The sequence below is a fragment of the Trichogramma pretiosum genome, unplaced genomic scaffold (assembly GCF_000599845.2).
Source record: "Trichogramma pretiosum strain Unisexual culture from Peru unplaced genomic scaffold, Tpre_2.0 scaffold93, whole genome shotgun sequence".
Classification (NCBI taxonomy): Eukaryota; Metazoa; Arthropoda; class Insecta; order Hymenoptera; family Trichogrammatidae; genus Trichogramma; species Trichogramma pretiosum.
Window position 1 is genome coordinate 467,255 of NW_019640795.1, and position 26,346 is coordinate 493,600.

The following is a 26,346-nucleotide window of genomic DNA, read 5'->3' on the forward strand; positions in this document are numbered from 1 at the left end:
GTATTTCCGTGTGCGTTCGTCAAGTGAATCGCTCACAAGAAGAAGAAGAATAAGAAACATCGAGAAGTACTAACGCGATACTACGCTAGAGGCATCAACGCTTCAAATTCTTTAAAATTTCGCGCGAGACACAGTGTTGCAAGCTCGACTTTCGACTTGTTCTAGCCTGTATTTACTCGTTCTTCCATTCGCGTGCTTACAGCATGTACCGGGTGGTTGTTGTGTTTGTTGCTCTTGCTACTTTTATCGATAAAAAAACTCCGTGTTTGCTCAGCTCGGCTAGCCAAAAGTTTCCAGCGTGCACGCATGCAGTCTTTTGTAATTCAGTTTGCCTAAGTAGCAGCTCATTACTATGAATTTTCTCACACAAGGACGAGCGCAAATAAATATTCCAGCGTAACAAACATTCGCGCGCTCCGAGCTGCTGCGAGTATTTATCTAGCTAATTTCCGAAGCTGCCGCTAGTTGAGTAAACTGCAGTGTATAGTTACACGTTCGAGCGTAACAGTAATGCCAACATCTCTTTCTCCGTCTCTATCTCGCTGCTGCTGTCTCTCTTGCTGCGCGCCGAACACGCGCGTATACACACACGCCGCCGCGCGCGCAAGCTCCCGAACTCTCGTATATATCGCGGAAAGGCACTAGTAGAGGCCGGAACGAATTCGTGCACACGCACACCCATACTCCCAACGACATACATTCACACATGTACGACGGGGTAGGTGGGAGGGAGGGAGGGAGTCAAGCGCACACGTCGTTTTCTATACGCTATATAGGAACAATGTTAGTTCTTCGTTGGCGAAAACGAGACGCGCGCGACGCACAGGGGAGGAGACGCCGCTGCCGACGACGACGACGACGCCGGTGTACAGTGGCAAAGCTAGTTTTACGCATCTGTGCACACGCATGCCCACGCTCGCACGCCTCGACAATGCCAGCCAGCCAGAGCTTATATTGTTGAACGCTCAAATACTCGTTCGACTTTTTTTCGACTCGCAAAAGTACGTTTAGAAGTTTTAAAATGGCCTCGATGGCTTCAAGCGCCCACGCGACAAGAACTTTCTCTCTCTCTCTTTTTCTTTTCTCTCCTTCTCTCTATCTCTCTCTCTCTCTCTCTCTCTTGATATATATGTGATGCAGCGTACTTCTTTTGTTGACGCCGAGCTGCCTCAACTTTTGCTTTTATAATAAATAAATATCGAATGAAGCTCGGAAAAGTACACGTCACGCCGACAAGTACGATCGAATTCCATTAAAAATCCTATTAATTTCCCGGCTCTTTTTGTCTCTCTCCGAGGCCCAAGCTAAGCTAATTCAATTATCATCACAAGCAAAGATGATTAGCTGCGCAGTGGCTGGGTAAAAGTAGCAAAAGATGAGCATTCAGGAGCTTTTAGTCTATCCCCGCGGTAAAACAACACGGACGAATGGTAGTGTGGGATATTTGCGAGAGCGCCTATCTATCTATCTATCCAAGATAAACAATTTTCAACGAGAGTCAGAGAAAGGCTGAACTTATCACACGATATACTCGCGCTCGATGTTATGCGAACCAACAAACAGTGGCTACATCGATGCAAGCATAGACGAACGAACGCTCAAAATTGCTTCATTTTTTTATTCTTCTACTTATACTTTCATGGGTATATGTAGTTGATGAAATTTTATTTCATCCCCGTCCATGCCGCGAAACTCTGCGGAGAGATAAGAGTGCAGCTAGCGTAACTAGAATTTGTAGAAAGTACGAGTTTAACTTTTTTCAGCTCTCAAATGAGAAAAAAAACTCAATCGCTAAAAAATTTCGTAATGATACTTATAATTTTTGGCTTAAAAAATTTTCTTCGTGCTTAAGGTGATGCCTTGGCCACAATTTTTACCGACCGAGCACAGAAAATGAATATTGAAATAACTTTTTTACTAGACCGATTTTCGAAAAACGGCTCTGTGGAGCTCTCCGTATTGATGCTGTAAACAACTACACCAAATTTCAGCCGATTTCATCGGGTAGTTTTCCCGGAAAACAGGATCAAAATTTTGGACTAATGTTTGCAGGATAAAAAATTTTGATCCTGTTTTCCGGGAAAACTACCCGATGAAATTGGCTGAAATTTGGTGTAGTTGTTCACAGCATCAATACGGAGGGCTCCACAGAGCCGTTTTTCGAAAATCAGCCTGAAAAAAAAGTTACGAAAGTATACATTTTCTGTGCTCGGTCGGTAAAAATTGTGGCCAAGGCATCACCTTAAGAAAAAGTTCCGTAATTGTATTCGATATAACGTTGATGTTCTAAAGAGCTGGGAAACGTTTCGCTACAAGGGCCAAGGAAAATTCAGCATTAACGTCGGTGGCGTCTTATATCCAAGCCCAAGTCACCGAGGCAAGGTATATCTCGAGAGGTCAGGGTCTGTGTAATGTAGACACTCGAAATTAGAAATTCATTTATGCCTATTTGAAATGTAAATATAATTCAAGATTCCGGTGCTAGGGGTGCAGAGTGGATGGGTACGCACTGTATGAGTTTCGCATTATACTACGAGAATATCGAATTTGCCTTCGAACGTAAATGGTTTCCTCGGTAAAACAGACTCTCTAGCTCCTATGCCTCTCTGCAGTTCAGTGTATCGAGATAATTTTTAATTCTCATTTTAAAATAAATATATGAGGTATACGTGGAATCATTCGATCGTGAGCGCCTGCGCTCCTCACCAAATGTAAACGTCGAAGGCCTTGGAATTGCCGCGAGACGGAAGGAAGGAAGGAAGGAAGCCGCAGCAGCAGCGTGCCACGTATATGTAGGCGAGGGCAACGAGCAGCAACAAATATTTTCGTACTTGTGTGCTGGATGAAACTGTTGGGCAGAGGAATATACGTGTTGGCTCATCTTTGGCAGCGAGTCAAGAAAACTCGAGCTCGAGGAAGCGCAAAAATTTTCTATGAAAATAGCCTCATCGCCGCATCGCAGCCTCGCCGTCGAAACTTCCGTTGGATCGTCGAATATACGCGAAAGCTCACGTTTCTCCTTCCTTCTCCCCTCGACTTATTCCTTTCATTTTTATGGTACGCGGCCTGGACAATAGTTTTCTTTGCCGCGAATAATGCGACGGACTAAAAATATTGTATTTATATTGGAAGCCGCGTGACTCGCGCGTACACGCGTAGCCCCCATGTGATATATAGATTATGTTATTCCACGATGGATGAAAATGAGTGGATATCACTGGTAGCCATAGATGCTCCACGGCTGGTATATACTACATCGGGGCGCGCAGTTAAGACACTTCAATTACATTTCGAGTGCGTTGCGCAGAGCTAGCTGCTGCTGCTGCCGCTGAAATATATCTATAGCCATCGAGGCTCCTGAAAAGCCAACAGCCTCGACGCGCCGTCCGAGTAAATACATTCCACTTGAACTCACCCTACGCTCTTTCTACTTATTTGCTCTAGCACTCCTCGCTCTCGCTCTTTTTCCAGAGCCCGTGCTGATATAGTATAGACGAGGCGAGCAACGCAGTACGCAGCACACACACACATCGTACTACAGGCTGTGCGCTGCTGCTGCTGCTGCACACTTATGCGTAGGCTGCTGGCTTTTGATCGCGAGTTTTCTTTCTATATATGATATATACTATATTTACATGCACACACATCCGCACGGGATACGTACACGTATGTGTTTAAGCAGCACAAGAGTGCGAGCTTTTTATCCGCTTGGCTTGTCTTTTCTTCTATTTTCCAAGGTTTTAAAGCCTCGGCTAAGCACGGGGCGCGCATTCATTTTATATGTGCTCAGCTGTTTTGTACGTGCGGCGCCGGGACGGACGGGGGTTTGTAGGTACTTTTAGTATTCTGCACGCCTCGCCGCGCTGCTCTGTACCCGCTGCTGCTGCTGTTGATCAGATTTCCATCGAATGATATTGGAAGTGTTTTTGTTCGAGTGAACCTCCTACTCTACTTCGGGATTCTTTATTGCATTCTTTTCGCAGCCCGATAATAAGTGTGTACTGCTGCTGCTGCTACTCTTCACCTGCCGCGCACTCTTAAGCTCCCTGAAACAACGATTGATGCAGCTTTCGAGTGAATTTAAACTTTTTTGCTGAAGAATGTTATTAAACAAATAGCTGCGAAAATATGTGGATGCTGGAGCGAAGCGCGCGCCATGGCGAATGTAATAGAGAGAAAGCTGGAAAATAAATATAAAACGAGCTGAGTATTATAATATAGCGCGCGGCAGCGCGGCGTATCACAGAAGTCGAGAGATGCGCAGGCGATAATATCTCCGCAACGGAAACGTCGTAAATTTTCCTGACGCACCTTCTTTCACCACCCCGCGCGTCGGAGTCAAGGCGCGCGCGTCGACTCAGCGAAAAAGTCTTGCGTATATAGCCCGCGCGCAGCAATGAAGTAAGGCCGCACCAAGCAATGTACAGCGAGCAGAGGAGAAGGGAAGAAAAAAAGGGAAAAAGAAAGAAAAGTCAAGAAATTGGTAGGCAAACGCACGCGCGCGCGAGCGAGTGAGGATGAATAATAAAGGGGCGCGCGCAAGCGAGCGTCAGCCAAATAAAAGCTCCTCTGCGCCACGCGCGCGCGCCTCTGTATGTGTATATGGTATATACGCGCGAGCGAGCTCCTAGATAGAGCTGTCGGACGATGAAGAGGAATGAATCTAGCGCGTGATGCTGCTACTACGGACTACTGCTGCTTGCAGGTGACTTGTTATGGATTCTATACTCGATGCATACGGACGACGAGCCTCTTGCGTGACACTTGATACGCTTTGCTTTTTGGCAGTGCCGGGGGGATGGCCTATTTGATTACAGCCTCCTACTTTTATTCTTTCTCAAACTCCTTGCATTTATTCACGAGAAAGCGAAATTCAAAATTTCATAGGGGGGGAAAAAGCCGGATAACTTTTTTCGCCATAAGGGGAGAGGAAGTTTGCATGATGAGTGTGCGCATACATTTTCGAGAAATAGAGCGAAGGAATGCGAGAGAAGGAGAGCAGCCGAGGTTAAGTCTAGGCGCACAGTGCTCATTTCATACCAGACATGCCGAAGCGGGTGAGTCGCTCGCATGCGGACCCGCAGCACAGCCTCGTGTTTCGAGTGCAATTTTTGAATAAATTTGTTAAGCAAGAAGATGCTTTTAATAAAACCATGTCTGCTTTTCAGCGCGTAGGTATTCCTGTAACCTTATATTCAAGGTGGAGAAATATTTTTATGCTTCGAGTATGTATGGAAAACATTTGGTACTTCCGATGCTCGTAAACTCTCGAAATGAAATTACTCTATACGCATAATCGTGCGCGATGGATCTTGAATGGTTTTTTATAGTTTTTTTATGAATCTGTAAATCCCCTTGGAATCAGTCTCGTACCAGTGAAGCTCGTAGAAGAAAACCAGCAACAACAGTTTTTAAATTAATAAAGGTTCAATTTATTACTCGTAAAAAGGCAAAGATTTCTCATAAAATTTACAAAGCAGAAACATTTGAATGATATAAAAAAATTATAAACGGAATAAGATATCGACTGGAGAATATTTTCACTACGCTAAAGTCTTACGAAGGAAACGCGGAAAAGACTATGATTCCTCAAAAATCAATCTTCAGCATCTAGTCTAGTAGAAAGTCATTCTCTTTGTCTATAAATTGCTCCCTACAATGTTTTTTTAGTTCTTATATTTTCTCAAGTTTCTCTTGATTCTCACATTTCAGATAAACTACAGCAGCCGGCTTTAGACCGTATTTGTAATAATTAGAGTGACATAAGTGCTAAACATTTAGTTATTTATAAAAGCCGAAACTTATGATAACACTGTCTTTAATGTACATTCAAAAAGTTTAGTAGTTGAGAGAGTAAGTTCCATGAAGTAATTGAGGGTGTTTTTTGTTGCAGGATCCGCCCTGATGAAAATCGTTGATGTCTACAAGGCGATACAGGAACAGGAGATAAACATCGTAAGTTATTGTTTGCATACATTATTCTCGTTTTAATGAACAAGGCTACATTTTGCATCAGGATGTGAGCGAGAAAGAGAGAGAGAGAGAGAGAGAGATGGAAAAAAGGGAAAAACTTCGCAGGCATGTTTTTGGATTATAATTAAAATTTATGCTCTGCAACTTTCGCCTCTTTTTCGTGGAAATTTATCCCGGAGACTTGGGTTAGAGTGCAGAGCTAATATTCATTAGAAAGTACGTGAAATATGAAGCTGACAGATTGGCTTTTGAAGCACATTTGATTTAGTACGATTTAGTTGAGGTAGAACTACCCAGACTCGTACAAACAAATTCGTAGCGAGTGAGAAAATAACGAATGTACTTGCAAATAAAGGGTGCCTTGCACAAGCCACGCCGCATGCCAGCTATATATAGGCGAGCGAGAAGCATCAGGCCTTTGGAGATACGCCGTAATTAAGGGGATCCTTTTCTTCTGGAGTCTCTCGCGGTTTCGCACTCCCGACGTCAACGTTGTCGTAATAAGAAGAGTTGCCGTGTGGCACGATCCTTCGTAAATAAGAATCCCTTGGCGAGCTATATACCGGGATACATGTATACTAATTGGGAAGTAGCGAGAGACCGACACGAACGCTTAACATTGTGTGCCTGCATGTGTGTGTATGTGTGTGTTTGCAGTGCACGCACGCTCGGAAAATGAACCTTTGATGCTGCTTAGAGGACACGACTTTAACTTCAAACTTTGAGGCTGCGCGCAGACAAAAAAATCAAGAAAGGAGAGCTGCTCGTAATTGAGTTGCTTGACTTTTATTTTGACTATTTCTTTGTGACGAATGTTTGTCGATTTGGGGATTCTGAAGGCAAAAGAATTTGCATTAAGCTTGAATTAGGATGGGCTTTCAGATGAAGTACTCGTTATATATTTTATCATTATATGCTCGTTTTCAATTAAAAAGAGCTTATGCATCCAGAATTTCGCAGGCGCTCTTAATCAGTAGTTACTAAAACTCTAATCCTTCTTTATTATATCGTACTGGCGGGAAAAGAAATGGCTCAATAAAGAATAGATTTCGCAGGACAAGAAGTAACCTTTATCTGGATCTCCGTGTTTGTATGTCTATACGGATACGCTACCTAGCTCCAGTCGTTCTGGGCAGGAAATTTTCCGACGTCAACTTTTTCTCTCCTCCTCCTCCTCTCTCTCTCTCTCTCTTTCTCTCTCTCATCGATTGCCAAAAAAGACTTGAAACAAGTCGCGGCCTTTTGTCCGTCGCCAGCGCGACGCAATCGTTTTCTCTTCTCCCACTTACTGCCCCTGCTGCCGCTGCTCTTAAAAGTCAAAGAGCCACGGCTTTTACCGCGTACTTAGAACGCGAAATGGGGTAATAAATATTCGCTGAATAAAGGCTCGCTTGCTTTCTGCTTCTCTATTTGTTTTTTGCGGACTGTTGGCCAATCTACGAATAGAACGTTTTTCCGATCAGAAGAGGCCATTGCAGTCGATAGATCTTTTTTTGTTTATATACTTTAGGAGGCGTTTGATTTTATATACCGACTTTTATCTCGTGCAGGACATTGGTAGTAAAATCATTTTTAATTTTTTTTTACGACGTTAAATTAATTGATAGAAATGTACTGGACCACTTAGGAACTTTATTTTACCCTTTTCATCCATAAATCTTATATGTAAGCCTTTCAATGAGACCAAAAAAAATCGATACCAACACAGGAACAGGGTAGATGCAAGCAGGCCTCGATAGTCTCAGCAACTTTTGTGCCAGTAACCCTTACGAGGGCTGTTACGGGAGAGACGAGGGAACTGCAGCAGACCTCATATTATAATTAATGAAGCTGCTTGATACGTACTCAGGCCGTACGAGCTTCCGGACGGGATGAAAAAAATTCTACATGCTCGTTGGGCTGTCGCTCCCTTTCTTCTTCTCTTCTCATTTTTTTCATCCACCCTGGGGAGGGTCGAGAGGGTACGAGGTATACACGCACGCGAGAATCGCGCCGATCCTCCCTCGGAGACCGGCAGTTGAGGCTCGAAAATGTGGAGCTACGAAGCCTAGCTCGAGTCGGTGCGAGTTCTTTTTTCAAAGCGGCCCAGAATTCCGATCGTTGGAAGGAAGCCAGCTCTTTATATCCTACCGCTGTACTCTCCGTTGGTCAGAGACTGCGTTAGCGAGTCGAGCTCATTGTGTACACTGCGGGTTCCCGCGCGCTAATACTCTCCCGCCCACGACGAGCTTTATTCTTCTCACGGCGAAATATATAAGTGTAAGCGCGCGTTTTCGTGCCTGATACGATAATCGATGAATTAAACTGGAATGGGTGCTTGATGTTTTAATGTAGATATGAATTTTGTAATTTTTTAATTGTATTAATTCATATTGAGGAACTTCGAGAAAAATACCGCACGTTTTTTACGAGAACACACAGCGCAGCTAGTAATTTTAATTGAGTTTTTGAAGAGTTGTTAAAATTGGTTCGTACTTTGCATCTTTTGGCCTACAATTCAGTCAAATTCGAAAGTTCTTGCTCGTTATTACTCCAATGAGTGAGGACATTAGAATGAAAAATCTCATCCAAATGTCAATTATTTGAGCAGGTCTTCCAAAAAATATAATTACTCAAGTTAGTTATCTCACGTGGCTGCTATCGTATGTATAAAAGCACACAGTACCTCAAAGTACAGAAGGTGTGGAAATAAAGCAACTCGACACACAAGAGAAAATCCCAGTGCACCTTACAAAAGCAAGCACATTCTCGAGGAACATCAGCATCTTGAGCTCGTGCAAATTCACACGCGAGGTACTACCGCGCATGCATGAAAGAATTGCCTCGCGCCTCATATATATTTGAAAATTTATTCCCGGCTACGAGATTTTGATTTCTGGTTTGTAATTTTATTTTTCGCCGCGAACATAGTCGAAGAGTTATAGCGTATACAGCGCAGGGGTGGCAAGGCAATGCGAGGTATTATGTATGAAGGAATCAAGATGTAAGCCGATGCCTTGATACGATTTTCAAACTCGGAGAAACTTGGCACCTACTTGAACAGGCTTTCATAAAAGATTACGCAATCCCAACTAATGAATTATTCAATGCCGATCAAGCGTTGTAGCTAATGCCGCGCGAAAAACGAACACGGCGAAAAAGAGGGAAAAACCGAGGCGAGTCTGTGTGCACGCTGGAAAAAATCGGCCCTGCTGTGCGTACAATACATCAAACTGCACTTACACTCCACAGCGTTCGTCGCTTATAACTTTTTCAGATTTAAGCTTCGATTTCTGCCTCTCACTCTCTCTCTCTCACTCGCGCGAGCTAGTTCGCTCGCTTGCCCGCGTGGTCTGGCACATAGCACATCGGCAAGGAGAAAAAAATTGCCTTCGCACGACTCCACTGATAATATATACCGAGTAGTAGTCGAGTGTATATTTGCGCCGCGCGAAGCAACGCGTGTACGTACACGCGCACCCTATCGCGTAAATCCTTTGGCGAAACGAGCCGAAACTTCCCTCCAGTTTATTTTATCCGATCCTCCACGGAGAGGCTGTCTTAGTCGGAGCTTTTCGCGTATACGTAACAAGCCCTGTATACTCGTGCACCAGCCTTATACAAATTCAAAACTAATTTGCATGAAATTTCGCTAATTTATTGTAATAAGTGGCCTTTCGCTAGCACACATTTTTTTATCTTTACTCCCTTTTCGAGACAGAAATTGCGCCGCCTTTGCCTCTGCAAAAAGCACCGGATGAAGAATTACGTATCTTGAATTTTTCCCCAAGATGTAACTGTAGACATGATCGGCTTTAATCACACGTATACGTTCTTTTCGTGCCTTTGAATTATTTCATGTACTAACTAGTTTTTATACAAATCTCATTGAAAATTTTACTATGCGACGAATTAATTTTTAATGTTTTTGAGAGATGAGAGAAAAATAAAAAAATGTGTGCGTGTCACTTGAAGTCTAGTAAACAGAGTGAGTTCTGTTATTTTGATGTGACGACACTTTTTCAACTTCAAAATAAAGTCGTGAAATGTATTTTTGCGAGTGTCTTAAAAAAAATAAAAAATTGTTTGTTATGTTACATAAAAATGTTGTGTTCTTTTCACAGATGAAGGCTTTCTACGTTGATATGCTGGTGCCGTTAGAGACGAATCTAGAAAAGGACACAAAAGTCGTTCAGGTACGCATACGCAATTAGCACTCTTTGTCCACTTGTCACGGCGTACAAAACGCAACATAAGTAGAAAACGCACTTTTAGAAAATGCAGTGCTCTCTCACATTGTCCCTTTGTTTTCGTAGAGCGAGCAGAAGAAGTTCTTGCAGCAGCACAAAACTCGCAGTGAATCTTACAGCAAAGCTGCCGCTGCGATGAAGAAGCAGCGAAAGAAGTCACGAGCTGCCAATAAGAGCGGACTCGCCATGGACAAGGAGCTCAAGAACATGCAGATCCTCGAGGAGGAAAAGACCAAACTCGACGCCTTTTGCGAGCAGAGCTTGAAAAATGTATGTATTCTTCTTCCTCTTCTTCTTCGCCTTCTTCTTCTTCCTCCTCTTTTTATCTTCTTTGCGTATATTTTCGTCACACGTTGAAACGCTTTATAGAGCTTTTGCGTTGATGATACTTTAGCCTTGACGCGCGAGCGTGACCTGAATACTTACGCAACAACGTAGTGATACAGCTTTGATATCTTGGAAACTTGCATTTACTTTTTTGCGTGATATTTTTGCCTGAAAGGAGCAGTTGAATTCAATCTGATTGCAGATTTTAAAGCTTTGATACGCATCTGTTGAGAGCTTGCTTTACTTTTTAAAAATTTGTTGATCGTTTTCAAGGACATAGTCCTTTAAGACAGTTGATATGGTCTAGATCGTTTTGAGATGTTGCTATAACGACCTATTCACAATCACTTTTCTGAATTTTTGTTTACTATCGTAGAATAAAAAATTGAAAATGTAAACATCTAAATATTTAATGAATCGTCGAATGTTTAAACAGGCAATGACACAGGAAAGAAGACGTTACGGCTTCGTTCTGGAACGGCAATGTTCCCTGGCCAAGCACTACGTTAGTTTCCACGAAGTAGCCTTGTCAGCTTTCAACCCATCGCTCGACGAGTGGCGCGATGTTGCAGCCACGAGGGAGTACCTTCCACAGTCCGTTGAAGATATGTTCGCTTCGAGACTGAGAGTAAGAAAACATTGTTACAGAACTAGTCTCTGGGATAATCTAATTTTTTCACAATAGTACACACGGCATAGTTTTTTTCATACTTTATTATTACTCAAAACTGATGCGCAAATCTAATAAAGCTGATAGTGATATAAATCTCGTTGAAAGATGCGTGCAGACTACTCTCGCAATCCCGTTAGACTAAAATAGAGAAAATGCGTCTTTCATTTTCCGCAACGAAATTTATGTGAGCTCAGTTGTATATACGTATAAACGTATGGCAGCCCCTCGCATCATGAATATCCACGAGTAGAAAAAAATTTTGATAAAAATTTAATGAAAGACTACGCCAGAGCCTTGTAAAAGAGATTTTATATTATATTTGCCTGACCCGTCTGTTTTTATTAAGTGTTTCATTCTCTTTTTTTTCACCGGCAAAGCTTTATGAGCTGATATTCAGTTGCAATTGAATGGAACATCGAGCTTATTACGAGTCATTCATGTCAACTAGCATGAAAAATTACCTTGCTCGAGACGTTCATTGACTATGTATATTTCCATGAAACTCCAGCAAGTATCATTTTGGCCCGAGGAGGAGGAGAACGGCGGTTCGGATCTTACCATGAGCTCTCAACTACGAAAAACCCGCAGTATGGACAGTTCTTGCTTAGAGCTGAGCCGGCTTGGACCACCACCTCAGAGTCAATCGACTGCCAGCGGTCTACATCATGGACTCAATCAAAATAATCACTCGTCTCATGTGTCAACGCAAATGTCAAGGGCAAGATCTGAGGCCAATTTACACGCCTCAACGCTATCACTTGGACCAGGTGAGTCGTGCCCTTTAATAATTTCATTTATTAATTTAAACAATTAGAAATGAATTAGATTATTGACATTTTTTAGTTTATTTTGAAGAGAAACTAGAAGAAGAAATAATATAAACTCAGAGTTCTTTCCATTTTACATGACGATCGCGTAGGTGTACAATAACTAACAAATCGCACCACTTGTCACTGCTGTGTGACTTCCTAGAGTATACGAATTTACTCGGTTATAGTGATGTTGTCGTTGCGCATCAGCTACATCAATATTAATGACTCGTAATCGCTTACCTCTCGGCGTTTATCAGTGCGTACACATCCATACGATATATGCAGTGGCTTAGTTATCGCTATATTACGTGTTGCAGCTTAGAGACGCTTTACATTGAATTCGGTCGTCTGGAGATAACCATATGTACGTGCATTGTCGATGAGAATTTACTTCAATCTTTACAGATTTGACAAGAGAATGACAAATTTTTAAATGGTAGTTTAATTAAAATTACTCATTTGAGGTCAATAAACCAGTTGTGTGATTCGTCTTATTAAAGTGCACAAGCAAAGTCTGGAGAAGTTCAGTGACATTATATGAATAGACGTGACTCGAGCGACAAGATCCAATTAAAACTTGACGCGAATGTCGGAAGAGGTACAAGAACGCAAATGCAATAAGCCGCATTAATATAATAAATAAGTTTTGTCTTATATCGCGCTCGCAGATCTGTTTGACTGCTCACCCTCGCTGCTTCTGTTTTACCTGCTGACACACATATATAAATCGCGACTTTATGCTTGCTGACCTTACCCATACAAGAAGCTAACGTAGCTCTGTGTATTGCTACAGAAGTGCCGGACACACCGCCCAGACCACGATCCATGGTGCCGGTGAGCCGCAACAGCATAGCTCTGAGTAGCAACTTGATCGCAGGAGGCACTGGATGGGGGACGGAGGCGCCCTTGGCTCGAGCACTTTTTGCCTACCTCAGCTCCGGCGAGAACCAGCTCAGTTTCCACGAGGGTGATCTCATCGCACTCATGGGTAAATATCAATCATTGTTACCTTGACGCGTCTGACTGTCTACAGAACTTTTTCATTTAATGAGAATCAATATTTTTCTCTGCGAGTAATTTAATACGAATAAAAAATCAAATTCATTTAGCATATTACATTGATATAAAAATTTAGCTCAAACCTGAAAATGGTTGTTATTTGAATCCTGATTTTGAACAATAATAAAATTTCAACTGATTGATGATTATCATTCGTACTTGTAACTTTTAAAGGTGATCGGCAGAAGGGTTGGCAATTCGGTGAAAATCTTCGTACTCAATGCTCTGGATGGTTTCCTTTGGCCTACACTGAGACTGCCACTGATGAATCATTAGGGTAAATATCTTTTTTTAAAGTTATAAATATTTTTAAAAATTTCAGTTCAGGAAAAAATAAAGTAACAAATTAATAAAATACTTCTTAATATTGCAGTTCGCCAAGTCATAGTTCGAGTAACGGAAGAGCAAGTAATGGGTTCGTGGATAAATCCATGCCGCCTTGCAAACCACCACCTTCTCGACCACCCATGCCAAACGGCGACGATAATCATGTTAATGGCGAAGTCAATGGTCACCACAATAATTCTACCAATGGTAATATGCCCAAGAGCAATAGCTCGCACAGCATTATCAATGCATCGAATGGGCGTCAAAATAAATCAGTAAGTTATTTAAGCTACATATTACTTCAACTGATGTATTATTTGTATAACATTATCTATCTCCTTGTGTATCTTCATAAAATCATCAAATGAAAATTTACCAAATAGCTGTCCTAATGAATTGTTTTGTAAGTTTTTTGACTTGTCCTTTCTGCTTTACGAAATAAAAGAAAAAAAAATCCTTGTCGAATCAGCATGCGTATAGCATAACGCAGCTGACAATAGCGCATAATCAGATATGTTCCCTCTGTCTCTCGTTCATTCTATTGAAAAAAAAACATGTAGTTCGAGAGCTTTGAAAGTCGACATTTTTCCTTTTCACCAGCACCGTCCAACTGGAACTCTGCCGAGTTTACTGAGCGGCGGCAGTAATGGTAACAGCAGTGGGGTCAGCAACGGCGGCATGGTCGGGGGTGGAGGCCGTCGTGTACAACCTCCGGTGCCGCCGGTACCGCCACCTCAGGGGGTCACCTCGTTGCACAGTAGCAACGACAGCGGCTTTTCAAATGAACCACCGGTGCAGCCTGACATTGACTACAGCGACGACGAAGCCATGAGGTGAGATGATGATGATGATCTCAAGACTTTTTCCAATGCTGTCTTTTTTAACGATCTGTTTTCATTTACTGATAACTTTGAGGCGAGAGAGATAGACAGATCGAGATGATTTTTTTAATAAATATTGAAATTTTCTTTGGGGACGCAACAGCTGCTGAAACAATTTCATTTATGTGCCTTGGTCAATTGTAATTGTTATTCATTACAAATAAATAATAACTCTGCAGCACTTGCGTTTTCAAAGATTTTCTTCTCAATAGCTATTATTCTTTCTAACGGGATGTATCGGTACTTTGTATAATTATTTTCAAATTTAATTTTCTTTGCGTAACTTATGTAGTAGCTTCCGTAGATTCATATAGCTTTTTAAATTTTGAACAGTATTTTATTTATGTACTCAATCGTTTTGTACCTTGATTTATTACATCTTCAGTTATAATACTCAGTTACCTTTTGGAAATATACTTGTATATATTTAAACTTGTCAACTTCTTTTAATTATTTTTTTTATTAAGTATGTAGTACATATAACTAAAGTGCTTGTTTCCGTAGAAAAAAATACATAACAAAAATAGCTGTTTGTACAAGCCGGCATGCCGGTAAAAGTTTATTCTATGCCAGTGTTTTTATTTAAAAATACCCTCTCTTTAAAAAGCAAGCTTTACAGAAACTGTGATAATTTTTTCTTATAAGTAGAGGTGTACTTTTTTATAAATAGTGTTTTGCTGCCTTGGATGAATAAAAGTATACTTAGCGACCCTGATAAAAATAAAGGAAATAATTTTTCCGTCTCGCCTTGTTATTTCGGCCGTTGCAGCTGTATTCTTTAGATTACGTTTCGTTTTGTTTTTTTCTCTCGTTCTTTGTAGATTCCGCATGCGTTACTGCGATCGATGGAATTAAAAGCGACGGTGGTGGACTTTTTACCGACTTGCCTCCTATAAACTCCCGCTTCCTTTCTTTCATTCTTTCAAAGACAATACTTGCTAGCCTGTACTACTGTTTTCCTACTTCATGGACTAAACAACGGAGAACGTTACCTTCCTTTTTTACGCATTACTCGATACCTTGGCACACAGCATCTACATACGAATCGCCTGGCAATTGATCTGTTGGCACTAGTCGGGTTTTTCTTGCTATCATCTCAATTTCTTTTGTAATAAAAAAATTCCTTTAACATCAAGTAGAATTTTTTTGAGTAATTAAATATCAACTGACTTGCTTTTTGCTACTGAATTTTCGTTCACTCGTGTTATGTACATATTTATCTAGTTAAAATTTGTAATATATTAGATCATATTTGATTGCAGTAACGAAAATTCAGAATCTAGTATAATGTATTAAAGGATCTGATAAAATATTACTTCAAATTTGCTCAAAAAAATTTAGTTCTCTATCATATTTCACTACTACGCACACCTATTCGATTTCTTTTTTTCTTCCACATTTTTTTGTTTTCTTCTCTCTTCGTTCACGACCCAAATCCCCATAAAACAGACTTCGACGACGCAAGGCCGCCGCCAAGCAGCAGCATCACAAGCAACAGCAGCAGTCCAATATCAATAAGGCTGATGCAATGAAACAGCAGAACTCAATCAATAACAAGGACTGGGAAAGCGACTCTTGGAAGTCCATACCTCGAAACAAGGAAAATTGGCAAGTGTATCGCAGTTCCATGACTGAGTATTGGTCCGATTCAAATTTACTGGAACGCAAGAAAGAAAAATCCGGTCGTCAAGGATCCAACGAAAATAAAAATACACGGAATAGTAAAGATGATGCAACTATTGGCATGACAAAAAAGGAACGTAAGCAACACCAGCAACAACAGCATTTGGAGCAGAAAAATGAATATGAAAATCTTCGTTCAGTGAGTAAGAACTCGAATAACGAAAGAGGAAATAATAAATATTTGCCTAGTGAAGATCAAGGAAATCCAGAACGCAGTTACAGTCGCAACAGATCAGATAAAAATGAAGAAATTTCTCGTCAAGAATTCGAAACCGAGGACGATGAAATTGAAGCTGAAGTCGATATCGAAGATGAAGACGAGGAAGAGGAGAATTATAATGCTGGCATGGAATATCGCTCTGAAAAATATGAGAACCAGAAATACTACGAAGGTGATGAAGGGCTCCGCAACAGAAGCAACGAGTACGGACGTCGCGATAATGATGCGAAGTATGATAACGAAAAAACGAGCGACTCTTTCTCTTCCGAATCGTCCGAATCCGGAGACGAAACTTTACCCGAAACTGGTCGAAAAGTTGAACAAATAGCTCAAAAGCTCGAACAGACAGCACAGAAATACGCTAGAGAGCACAGTTCTCCCAAATGTATTGAACGTCGTAGTATGAATAGCAGCTTAGATCGATCCCGCGATGATATTGCAAATGCCTCTTACGACAAATACGAACACAAGGATCGCAATATGCGAAGAACTCCACAGGCTGATGAAAATATTGACCGATACGATAGTAATTCCGTTATGTCTTCTCGACAGTCCACTTTAGTTTACGAGAAAAAACGTCCAAGCCACGGCTTTGAGAGACCTCGACCACCTTCTCAAGAGGCACCCGAGAGACCATCCGATCAGTCATCCAAGTACAGAGATATGATGAAGTATCCAAAAGAAGAGATATATGGTGAAACTACTACTATGGGCTTTGCTAATGACTCGGTACTTGTTGAGAAGGATCGTGGTTATGAATCTAATTTTGAAACCAAAATGGAACGATCAAAGATTCTTCAACGTCATGGATATCCGAGAAATTCGCGAAATGACTCAAACAATAATAGCCTAATGAAAGAGCGCAAACCTCTAGCACCTAGGCAGAGTTCAACCATGAGTTCGACCATGAGTGTCCCTGCTTCACAACTATTGCGTAATTTCGAATTTGACAATAGCCCAAAACTCGTTAAACGTACCAAGAGCTTTTGGCGTTTTCGTAGAGATTCGGATGTTCTTGAAGGAATGGCTTTATGGCAACATAGGTCACTAGTGGATATCCCTAAAATGCTCAAAAAAGAAGAACCTAAGCAAGCTAGAAGCAAGTCGATTGATAAATCTAGCTCTGAAGGAAGCCCTGGGATGTCCCATCGTAGTTTAGAACGAAAAAATAGCGACGAAACAATAACTGATGAGCGAATAAATGGTCCAGATCACAATGAACCGAAGGCAGCTGAGAGAATGTGCTCACCTGAAAGATCATCAAGCGAATATTACGATGAGTCACCAACACCAGCAGAAAGGTCAAGAATGTCCGACAGAAATACTGAAAAATTCCATTCCAAACATCAAGATGAATATCAAGCTCATCCGCAACAAAAGCAACCCCAAGTAAAACAGCAACTGCATCATCAAAATCATCATCGGCAGCAACAACAGGAACAGCTTATTCAAGAACGCTCATTTTTTGTCGGTAACGTTTCTCGTCGAGCAATTTTAGAAAATGAGCGAAAACGTAGTATGGAGGCTAGTCGTCAGAGCATAACAGAAGTGAAAGACAATCAAGGTAAGCCACAAAAACAAAAGCAGCATATGCAAGACATGATGGCAATGAAAAATAACAGGAATGAATTGAAGAAAAAAAATTACGGCGAGGACGACGATGGTCTAATGATTAATCATAGAAATGATCGAAATTATACCGATATCGAATGTAGCGACGAAGAATCTACTTATAGTTGCATAATGATCAAGGATTCGAGCCATGAACAATTACAAAAAACACAGTATCTACCTAGAACGAAACTCCGACGAGACAGCACAGTCAGCAATGAGCACGTTAGCGATTATAGCAGAAGCAGTAAGTCCAAGACTGCTATCGGGCCATGGTATGACCTTTGGGGTGCTGACCGATCCATTCCTTCTACTGCTGTTACTAAAAAAAAGAAGAAAGCAAAGCAACAGTGAAGATATGAGAGCTTTGTTTCATCATATTATGTCATCGCCATCAAAAACGATTCAAAATCGAATTAAATTTTAGTTTTTATAATTAACCAACATTTCATACTCATTATTTTCTATATTTTTATTTGTTAAATACGTTAATAATCACTTTGTTTATTGGAACACTTTAATTTGAATTTGTATTTGAGCGCCTCTTCCATTGTTTTGTTCTAATTTTATCATTTGCAATCCAGCTATCCAGCCACGGCTTTCATCGCTTTATAAAAAATTGTTTTGCATAAATCCTTCGCTTGCCTATAAAGATATATTTATTATTTATTTTTTGGTCGACTGAAAATGATTATTTTTGTAGCGCACCCGTGTAGACCCTCACGACGAAGTCTCGATATATGTTATTTGCACTGCACGCCACCGACGCTTTGTTCATTATAGTTAAGAGACGAGTTCTATTCCTTATACAAGAGTTTGTGTAAAATTAGATACTCCATGGGCTTACACGGTCTGCCAATTTCAGTTACCTACGTCGATGAAGTATACAAATTCAGAGGGTACTTGATAGCCGTGCAAAGCTGAAGATAATAAATCACACTTTAATGTACGATGTTCGATTGGTAAAAAGAACAAGGTTGACGTAAAAATAATTGAATCGATCACAACGCTACTATGAAAATGATTTTATTTGATGGAAAATGCTTTTTACATGTATAATTTTGATGTTTATTGCTTTATTGTTTTTATCTCTTTATAATCTATTCGTTATTATAAGTGAGCTTACACACTATTCAAAGCAATGTCAAGCCTATGTAAAAGTGCTTTTATTTGTAAATGAAAAGGTTATTAAGATTCGTTGCAATGTAAAGATTTTTAATTGTGCCGCCTCATAGAGGAAGATTTTTTCGTTTGTAGCAATGTTTTTTATAATTTTTAGAATCTATTAAGCTATATTTGATTAAAATGTAGATAAACTGAATGTTTTGGATTTTTTGATGTTTGATTATGTTGATTGAATTATATGTACCGTTGACCACATGATTATCACTAATGATAAATACAATTTCTTTGTGTACCAAAAGCTTGCGTGAACGAGCAATTTCAATTTATTTCAGGGGCAATGTATTTGCAACAGTGAAGTTACGCAAAACAAAAACCAATGACCGATCAGCACCTGCATTATAGTAAGATCTAAAAGTGTGTAAATAAATGCCAAAAAGCAGTTGGTAAAAGAATGAGATGAAAAGACGCGAGTTTCTTCACAATTAATTGAAGCAAGTGTATTGTTTATTGTAATGATGCTCAGCTTCCACATAAAAGTGTTTATTGTGGATTACTTTATGAGCTTCGATATCAAATCTTAGAACCAATGCAATGGTAAAATGATACGATCAAGAATGATCAGATCTAAAAAGATAACAAAGCTATCAATACATGAAAAATCAACTTAAATAATTTGATGAATGATAATCACTGAAAGAATAAATTAATTCTGTTGGTACCTGTCCATCCATGACTGCGGTATCTGCCCTCTCATGATCTAAAATAGTGGTTTTAAGTAAGATTCTGATCGAATAATGACCAAAATAAAAGTGGTCGAATTATATAATATCTGGGTACTGATGTAATTGTAGAAAACTGTTTTGTGTGTCTAAAGTTCTAAAGAAAGCTGAAAATCTTTGTATTGTTGTATAATATCAATGAGATAAAATCAGCTTATCTTGTAGTTATATATGTATAAAAAAATTATTGAAAACTGTGAGTCATTTGTGTGTAATGTAAATAGTCAATCTTGCGTTACTTAACTTTCTGTAAATTCGAAAATTGACTCAACCTAATTATTATTCAAGTGAGCAAAAACAACAGCCTTTGTACAATAGTTTTTTAACATAACGTCAGTCAATTGATATAAAACTATTAAAATCAAAAGACTTTGTACAAAAATTTTTGATGAAAAATTATTCATACAAAAACATTCGTTCATAATTTTTTCGATTTTTACGAAAAATACTAAACAACGAAGCTACCGATTTGAATGAACGAGGATCGGGCAAGTAAATCAGCTCTACTCGGACAACGGGTTTACAAAAAAATATATATTCGAACTCAGTTCATTTATAGTAAGGCTCTATTATGCCGTACCCACAGCCTCAATGTTTCTTCTATCCTTGCAAGCGAAAGAAAAACTTCCGAATGTTCCTCGAACTTACACGTAGAGAGAAAAAAAAAGAAAAAACTTACCACCACAGTGGAATCGCAAGCCCCTAAAAAAACTTGATAGAGAAAAAGAGGGAGAGAAATGAGGAGAAGTGTAGAAATAAAATCTCATCTACTTCGGTGTGTAGAAAGTAAAATTTTCGAGTCCCTCTCCATATGCAGGAGCGAAGTTACCCTCCTACATTTAGGATCGACTCAACCGAAACGAAATAACAGAACCGAAGCTAACTTCTTGGTTTTTCTAAGAGTGACTCTTGCACCGCTGATGAGAAAGTTTCATTGCCTCCAAAGCTTTCACATAAAGCAGCTCGTGTAATGACATAAAAAAGCTAGTTCGTTTCGTGACTTTTCGTGTGCAGAGTTTTTATTTAATATTGTTCATTTATTCATTCCAAATTCTATTTTTTTTTCATATGAAAATTATAAAATAAGGCAAATATTAAACGAATAAGAAAAATACAGTTCCTAAAATGGTCAGTAAATAAATTGTTCTGTCGTATAAAAAATTGCTACAGTCTACGAAACATTATTATTTTCTGTTCGCGTCTCATTATCTGGGAAACTTATGCAATAAACACGAACTGGTCAGCGTGAAAATTTTTTATTCGTATTTGTCCAAGTAATAAATCATGCGAAAACGAAGAGATGAGCGTAACTTCATAATGGGCAATAGTAGGGCGCGTATTTCTCTCTCTTTTTCCTAAAAGTCAATAAAACGTTATTTACTCGATCCGTCCATATACTTTTCCACTTCCGACGAAGCTAGAATGTTCCTCTTTTGTTCACTTATCCTGGCTCGCTGGTTCTCTTTCCCTTTACTCTCTCTCTCTATCTCTTTCTCTCTTTACTCATCCGTACACATACAGGTACATAGCATTCATTTATATTTTGGGCATATTTGTAATGAGTGCGAATGCGGTGTTTTCGAACATCTGCTCTGTATGTGCTTGTCGGGATTATTATGATTCTCCACGTGTATTTATTTTTTAAATTTGCGTGCTACTTAATTGGACTATGTGTCAACGGTGCCATGAATGAAAATTTATAAAATATATTTATATACAATCAAGTAACATTTTACTTTTATATTCAATACTCACGTTTTATATTCAATGTTATTTTTTCCGATTAAAAATATTTGAAATATAAACGCTTGAAATTGGTTTTATGGTATGAAAAATACATTTTATCGTGTTAATTATTCATTGTCAGTTTGGTTTTGGGTATAAGTTATTTTTTAAGGAATTGTATTGAATTGGACTAAACTATAAGTACCTTGATAATTTACCATGCCAATCATAGTGTATATGAGAAAAGAAAAGATGTTAATATTTACGATTATTAAAAATAAAGAAAAATAAATAATTATATTATATACATATTCTTATTAATACATAGAATATGTAAGTTTAAGTAGTGATCGTTAATAACTAAACTTAAATGAGCAAAATTTTTGGGTTTATCAGAAGCTGGTGCTCGAGTACATTTCGATATGTGTACGTTTATCAACGTACGTTATATGTATTTATATTTATAAAATAAGAAAAAAGAAGAATTCAAAATTGTTGTAAGAACCATGTATACAGACATATATACGTTATATTATATTATTGTTATCATACTTATAACGATTGTGTTTTTCCTTTCAAACCCTTATGAAATTTCTTAAAAAAAAAATCAATAAAAATCCTCAATCTGGAAAAATCATTTCAGATTGACATTCTTCTGATAAGTAAGTAAGTATACAAGATCAGTTTTAAATCTCAGTTTTGCTTTTGCGTTAAAAAACTTAGCAGGTATACTTCGATATCGAGAGCCTTTCAATGGAATTTCCCACGAGACGAGTATTTATACCTTACGCTCTGTAACCTTTTGAAAGATGTGCTCTTGACGTGTATTCGAGTTCGTCTTTTTTCTTTCTGACTGTAGAAACAACTGCGTGACGTTGTCTCCGGCAAAGAAGAAAGATGACCTTTAAAGAAAATAAAAAAACCGATCAAACTCCGAGCGAAAGAATGCTGGGATGAATTTCGTCAATCTGCTGCGACGTTCCGAATGCTATTCTATATTCTCGCCTCGACAGAAAATAAGTCGGAGAAAAAATATCCCCAAGACTCGCGCGCGACTATCCTTTGCGCGCGGGTTGAAAGTAGCTCGCGTCGAGTATATAACGCGGATAGCTGCGACAAGATTACATTATTAGCTGGCTGTAATCTTCGTATCAGTGGATTAAACATGCAACGCTTAACAGTGGAATAATTCACAGCTACACTAAATATCACGGCAAGTAGTCAGTAGGAGCAAATAAACACGGATACATAATCGCATTCCGCAAGTAGATTTCTGCGTTGCTGTTAATTATAAAATATAATCACCAGACCAGCAGATATCGGATTTTGCGCGTACACGGCACACGCACGGATTAATTTCGTAAACGCAGCTCGGAAACGAAATGCATGCACGTGCGCGTGCACTTGGCACGTTCATAATATAACATGAGTATGCGCGTATGCGTAGCATTTGTAAATCCCCCAATAAAACAACAATAAGACTACAAGATTATCAATGCAACTTGTATAATAATTATAATAATCAAGTCATGTACTCATCGTCTGCGACGTATGAAATGAATCTTGATTAAAATCCTTTTTTTTGTAACAACTTGTAGGTAAAATTTTATGTAACATTTTGATAAATTAACAATTCTGGCGATACCTTAGCTGAAGCTATAGCCATATAAATATCAACGTGGTTCGAGGAAAAGATGCACTACTATGGAAGTCTCTAAATATTTCTCATATTAGCGGAGAGAGTATGTGGAATGTCCATCGATATGTAAATCCAAACAGGAATTTCATGACGGTGCATATCAAACGATGACGTATGGCTTGTCTGTGTTTTGTGCTCGAGTACAAGCGTATATACCGAGGGTGGAACCAATAAAGTGGATTGCAGCATTATTGCTCGTTCTGCTTCCCTATTCCTACCGTATTTGTATGAGTGGGTATTTGTTTTAGGAGGCAAACGATGCATTTCGGCTTTTTGGTCTCGTTCGAGTATACAGACAAGCCGAGATAAAGCAAGAGCAAAAGAGAGGGTGCGGGAGAAGCATGGCTTTAGTATTTACGTTATACCAGGGTAATTATTCTCCACCACTCTTTAGTATAAATCTGAAATCTTCTATTCGATATTTAGTTTTTTCGCATTTTATTTCAACGCTGGATTTTCTTTCAGTTTTTGCGGTGCTTCTGCTTCATACTGGAGTTATTCAGATTTTTGGAATATTTATTTTTTATAAATTACAGATTTACAAAAATGCTTACTTAACTTTAAAAATTATAAATAATAAACCTTATGAAATAATTTTTTTTAAAGTTCGTGAGATTATGAGATCCGAAAAAACGTTAATAATAACTACAATACGCCATGTTAATTTAGATCAGTACCCAAAAAACCCTAATTGCATGAAAAATGTTGCATTTGAAAAAAAGCCTTTGAACAAAAATGTCACTATTATGTTAGATAAAAATCATTGATTACAATCATGACATTTTTGGAAGCTGTCAATGTATTGTGTAGGACATGGAGTATTAACACGCAAACGAAATAATTTGCCTGTATTTCGGCGGCTTACTGGCTTGAAAATTAATTGTTCCTCACTCGCTGCGATAACGCGTCGACGTTGCTTTTCGATTAACTTTCTCTTGCCCCTGGGCAACGACACTCACCACTAAACGCGTTGACACCGAAATTATAACGACGACGACGGCAGCCGACAGACGTGATATAGCGTGCGTGTATATAGCAAGTCACGTCGAACCATGTTGCATTTGACAAGCTATACGTGGGTACAAATGATAGGGTGTCGGACTACACGTTTTACCCTTTATATATAAAGTATTTTTCTTAGTTAATACTGCACTGGCTGACCATCGTCCGTTCACCCTATGCTTGGAACGAGAAATATTACTTTGACATATACCTCCAATCAAAGTCATTTTGGTATAAAAACGAAAATATCAAGAGTAATCCCCATAAACTACACGTGCATACAAATTAAATGAACTATTTTAAAGGGCAATTTTCGTGAATGATAAAGTAATGAATAAATTGTTAAAAGTACGAGGACACGTACACCAATTTTGGTAAAAATAATTTATAAATATTGACATGTAGTTCCAACTGATCTTGCGAAAATTAATTTTCTTAAAATATTTTTATATTTTCAACGAATATTAAATTATTAAACATAAAAATATTGCACCTATATTTTATCGGCGAATAATTTGCTTATTTTTTCTCAGTTAAAACGTAAGGAAATTAATATTCATTTCAATCTTACGTTTGTCCTGTTTGACCACATTATTTGATAAAATAATCGAGTAGAATAGATTATTACGGACTCAAGGATTATATCGAACTAAAAATTTGGTTAGCTTGCGAGGGCAGCACGAGCTTATATTGGGAATTCTGTACCGTGCACCGGTAAGATAGATCGTCCTTATTGAACCCTGAAGGGTTCGTTGCGGATTAGAATGACATGACGGCAATGCAGATTTTCTTTTTTGTCTAGAAATAATGTTGAATCGGTCAAAACAGAACTAAAAGTTTCCTAATTTTCTAAAAATTATGAAATAACATTTATAAAATAAAAAGTAAAGAACTTATTTGTAGCAGACAAAAGTGACCAAAGATCGAAATGGTAGGTATCCAATGTCGCATCCCACCAATGCCTTAGATAATTATTATCGATTCTCGAACGATGAATTTGTAATAATTAACAATAATATAATATTTATAGATTAATCGATTTGCATTAAATTTTACTAATAAATTAACTATGATAATTATGCTTTTTTGATACCTCCTGGCTAAGCTGATATCAACTGTTGATATAAACTAGGTAAAAGAGCAGGTGTTATCATTAAAAAAAATGTTTTTTTTTAAATTTACAAAAATATAATTTGCTGGGTTAGTAAATTGCTATATTTAACGATTAATTTTTCTGATTTTACTATTTTATTTTATCGAAAAAAATCGTAATTTTTCTTGAATACTATTATGACCAAACATATATCAATATGTACTATCACCTCTTATTTTATTAATAATACTTATTAACAAAAAATATTTTTAGTAATTTCGTTCTAGAAAAATTATGTTACAAATTAAAGATGCAACTAAACAACCGATTCAAGTAGATTTTTAATTATGAAAGTAATTTCTTTGGTATAGATTCATAAACTAAAAATAAATCAAAATTCATTAAGTTTTATAAGTAAGTTTTACAAATAATTGGAAGCAGTAAAAATTAATTTGGAACATGGTGATCATGAGCATCCTACGTCTAATTTGCAAGTGCTCTTCAAAAAGAGAATCTCTAAGCCCTGAGGCTGGCAGAAGATGCAAACAAGAGAGAAAAACAGGAAGATTTATAAGGCGAAGTCGACGAGGCAACACATCCGATTTTTTTTCAAAGCAACTTTGTCGCTTCGTTTATAATAAAGGTAAAACAAAGGAGAAAGAGCGACAGTAGCTTTCATGTAAAAAGGAGAGGGAGATAATTGCTTGGAACTTAATTGCTCGTGTACAAGTATATCTATATTTTATACATTTATGCATGGAGTTACCAAAACAAAGCTAATGTCACGGGACATTTTTTCCTTTTTATAGTCACAGTGAGCTGTCTCCTTCATTCCATCTAGTTTGAGTTCAGTTTTGTTCACTTCAAAGGATTGCAAGCTTATAATCTAGTTATTATCTATACAATTGAAATAAAAGTGTCAACAAATTTAAAAAAAAGTTATAACAAACAACCGAAGAAAAGGTACTCAAAAACAATTAAGAAAAATAAATAATATTAAACTAATTCGTTAGATTTTAAAAATTGTAACGCAATCATCATGATTTATAAACGAAATTAATATCCCCAAGGAAACTGAAATTATAAAATTCTTTTATTTCTCTAAACTGTAAATCATTTTATTATACC

General features: G+C 38.4%; 1 protein-coding gene across 1 annotated transcript in view; it reads left to right on the forward strand.

Moving 5' to 3' along the window:
- Nucleotides 1–18,762, forward strand: part of LOC106653300 — an 86,500-nt gene extending 67,738 nt beyond the window's left edge. Inside the window, exons 5-14 of the mRNA XM_023457963.1 lie at nucleotides 5,894–5,955; nucleotides 10,077–10,148; nucleotides 10,269–10,472; nucleotides 10,966–11,157; nucleotides 11,711–11,969; nucleotides 12,808–13,002; nucleotides 13,248–13,350; nucleotides 13,447–13,675; nucleotides 14,001–14,233; nucleotides 15,731–18,762. Of these exons, the coding sequence (XP_023313731.1) occupies nucleotides 5,894–5,955; nucleotides 10,077–10,148; nucleotides 10,269–10,472; nucleotides 10,966–11,157; nucleotides 11,711–11,969; nucleotides 12,808–13,002; nucleotides 13,248–13,350; nucleotides 13,447–13,675; nucleotides 14,001–14,233; nucleotides 15,731–18,149 (3,968 nt within the window). The 3' untranslated portion in view covers nucleotides 18,150–18,762. The remainder of the gene's footprint in view (nucleotides 1–5,893; nucleotides 5,956–10,076; nucleotides 10,149–10,268; nucleotides 10,473–10,965; nucleotides 11,158–11,710; nucleotides 11,970–12,807; nucleotides 13,003–13,247; nucleotides 13,351–13,446; nucleotides 13,676–14,000; nucleotides 14,234–15,730) is intronic.
- Nucleotides 18,763–26,346: the final 7,584 nt, after the last annotated feature.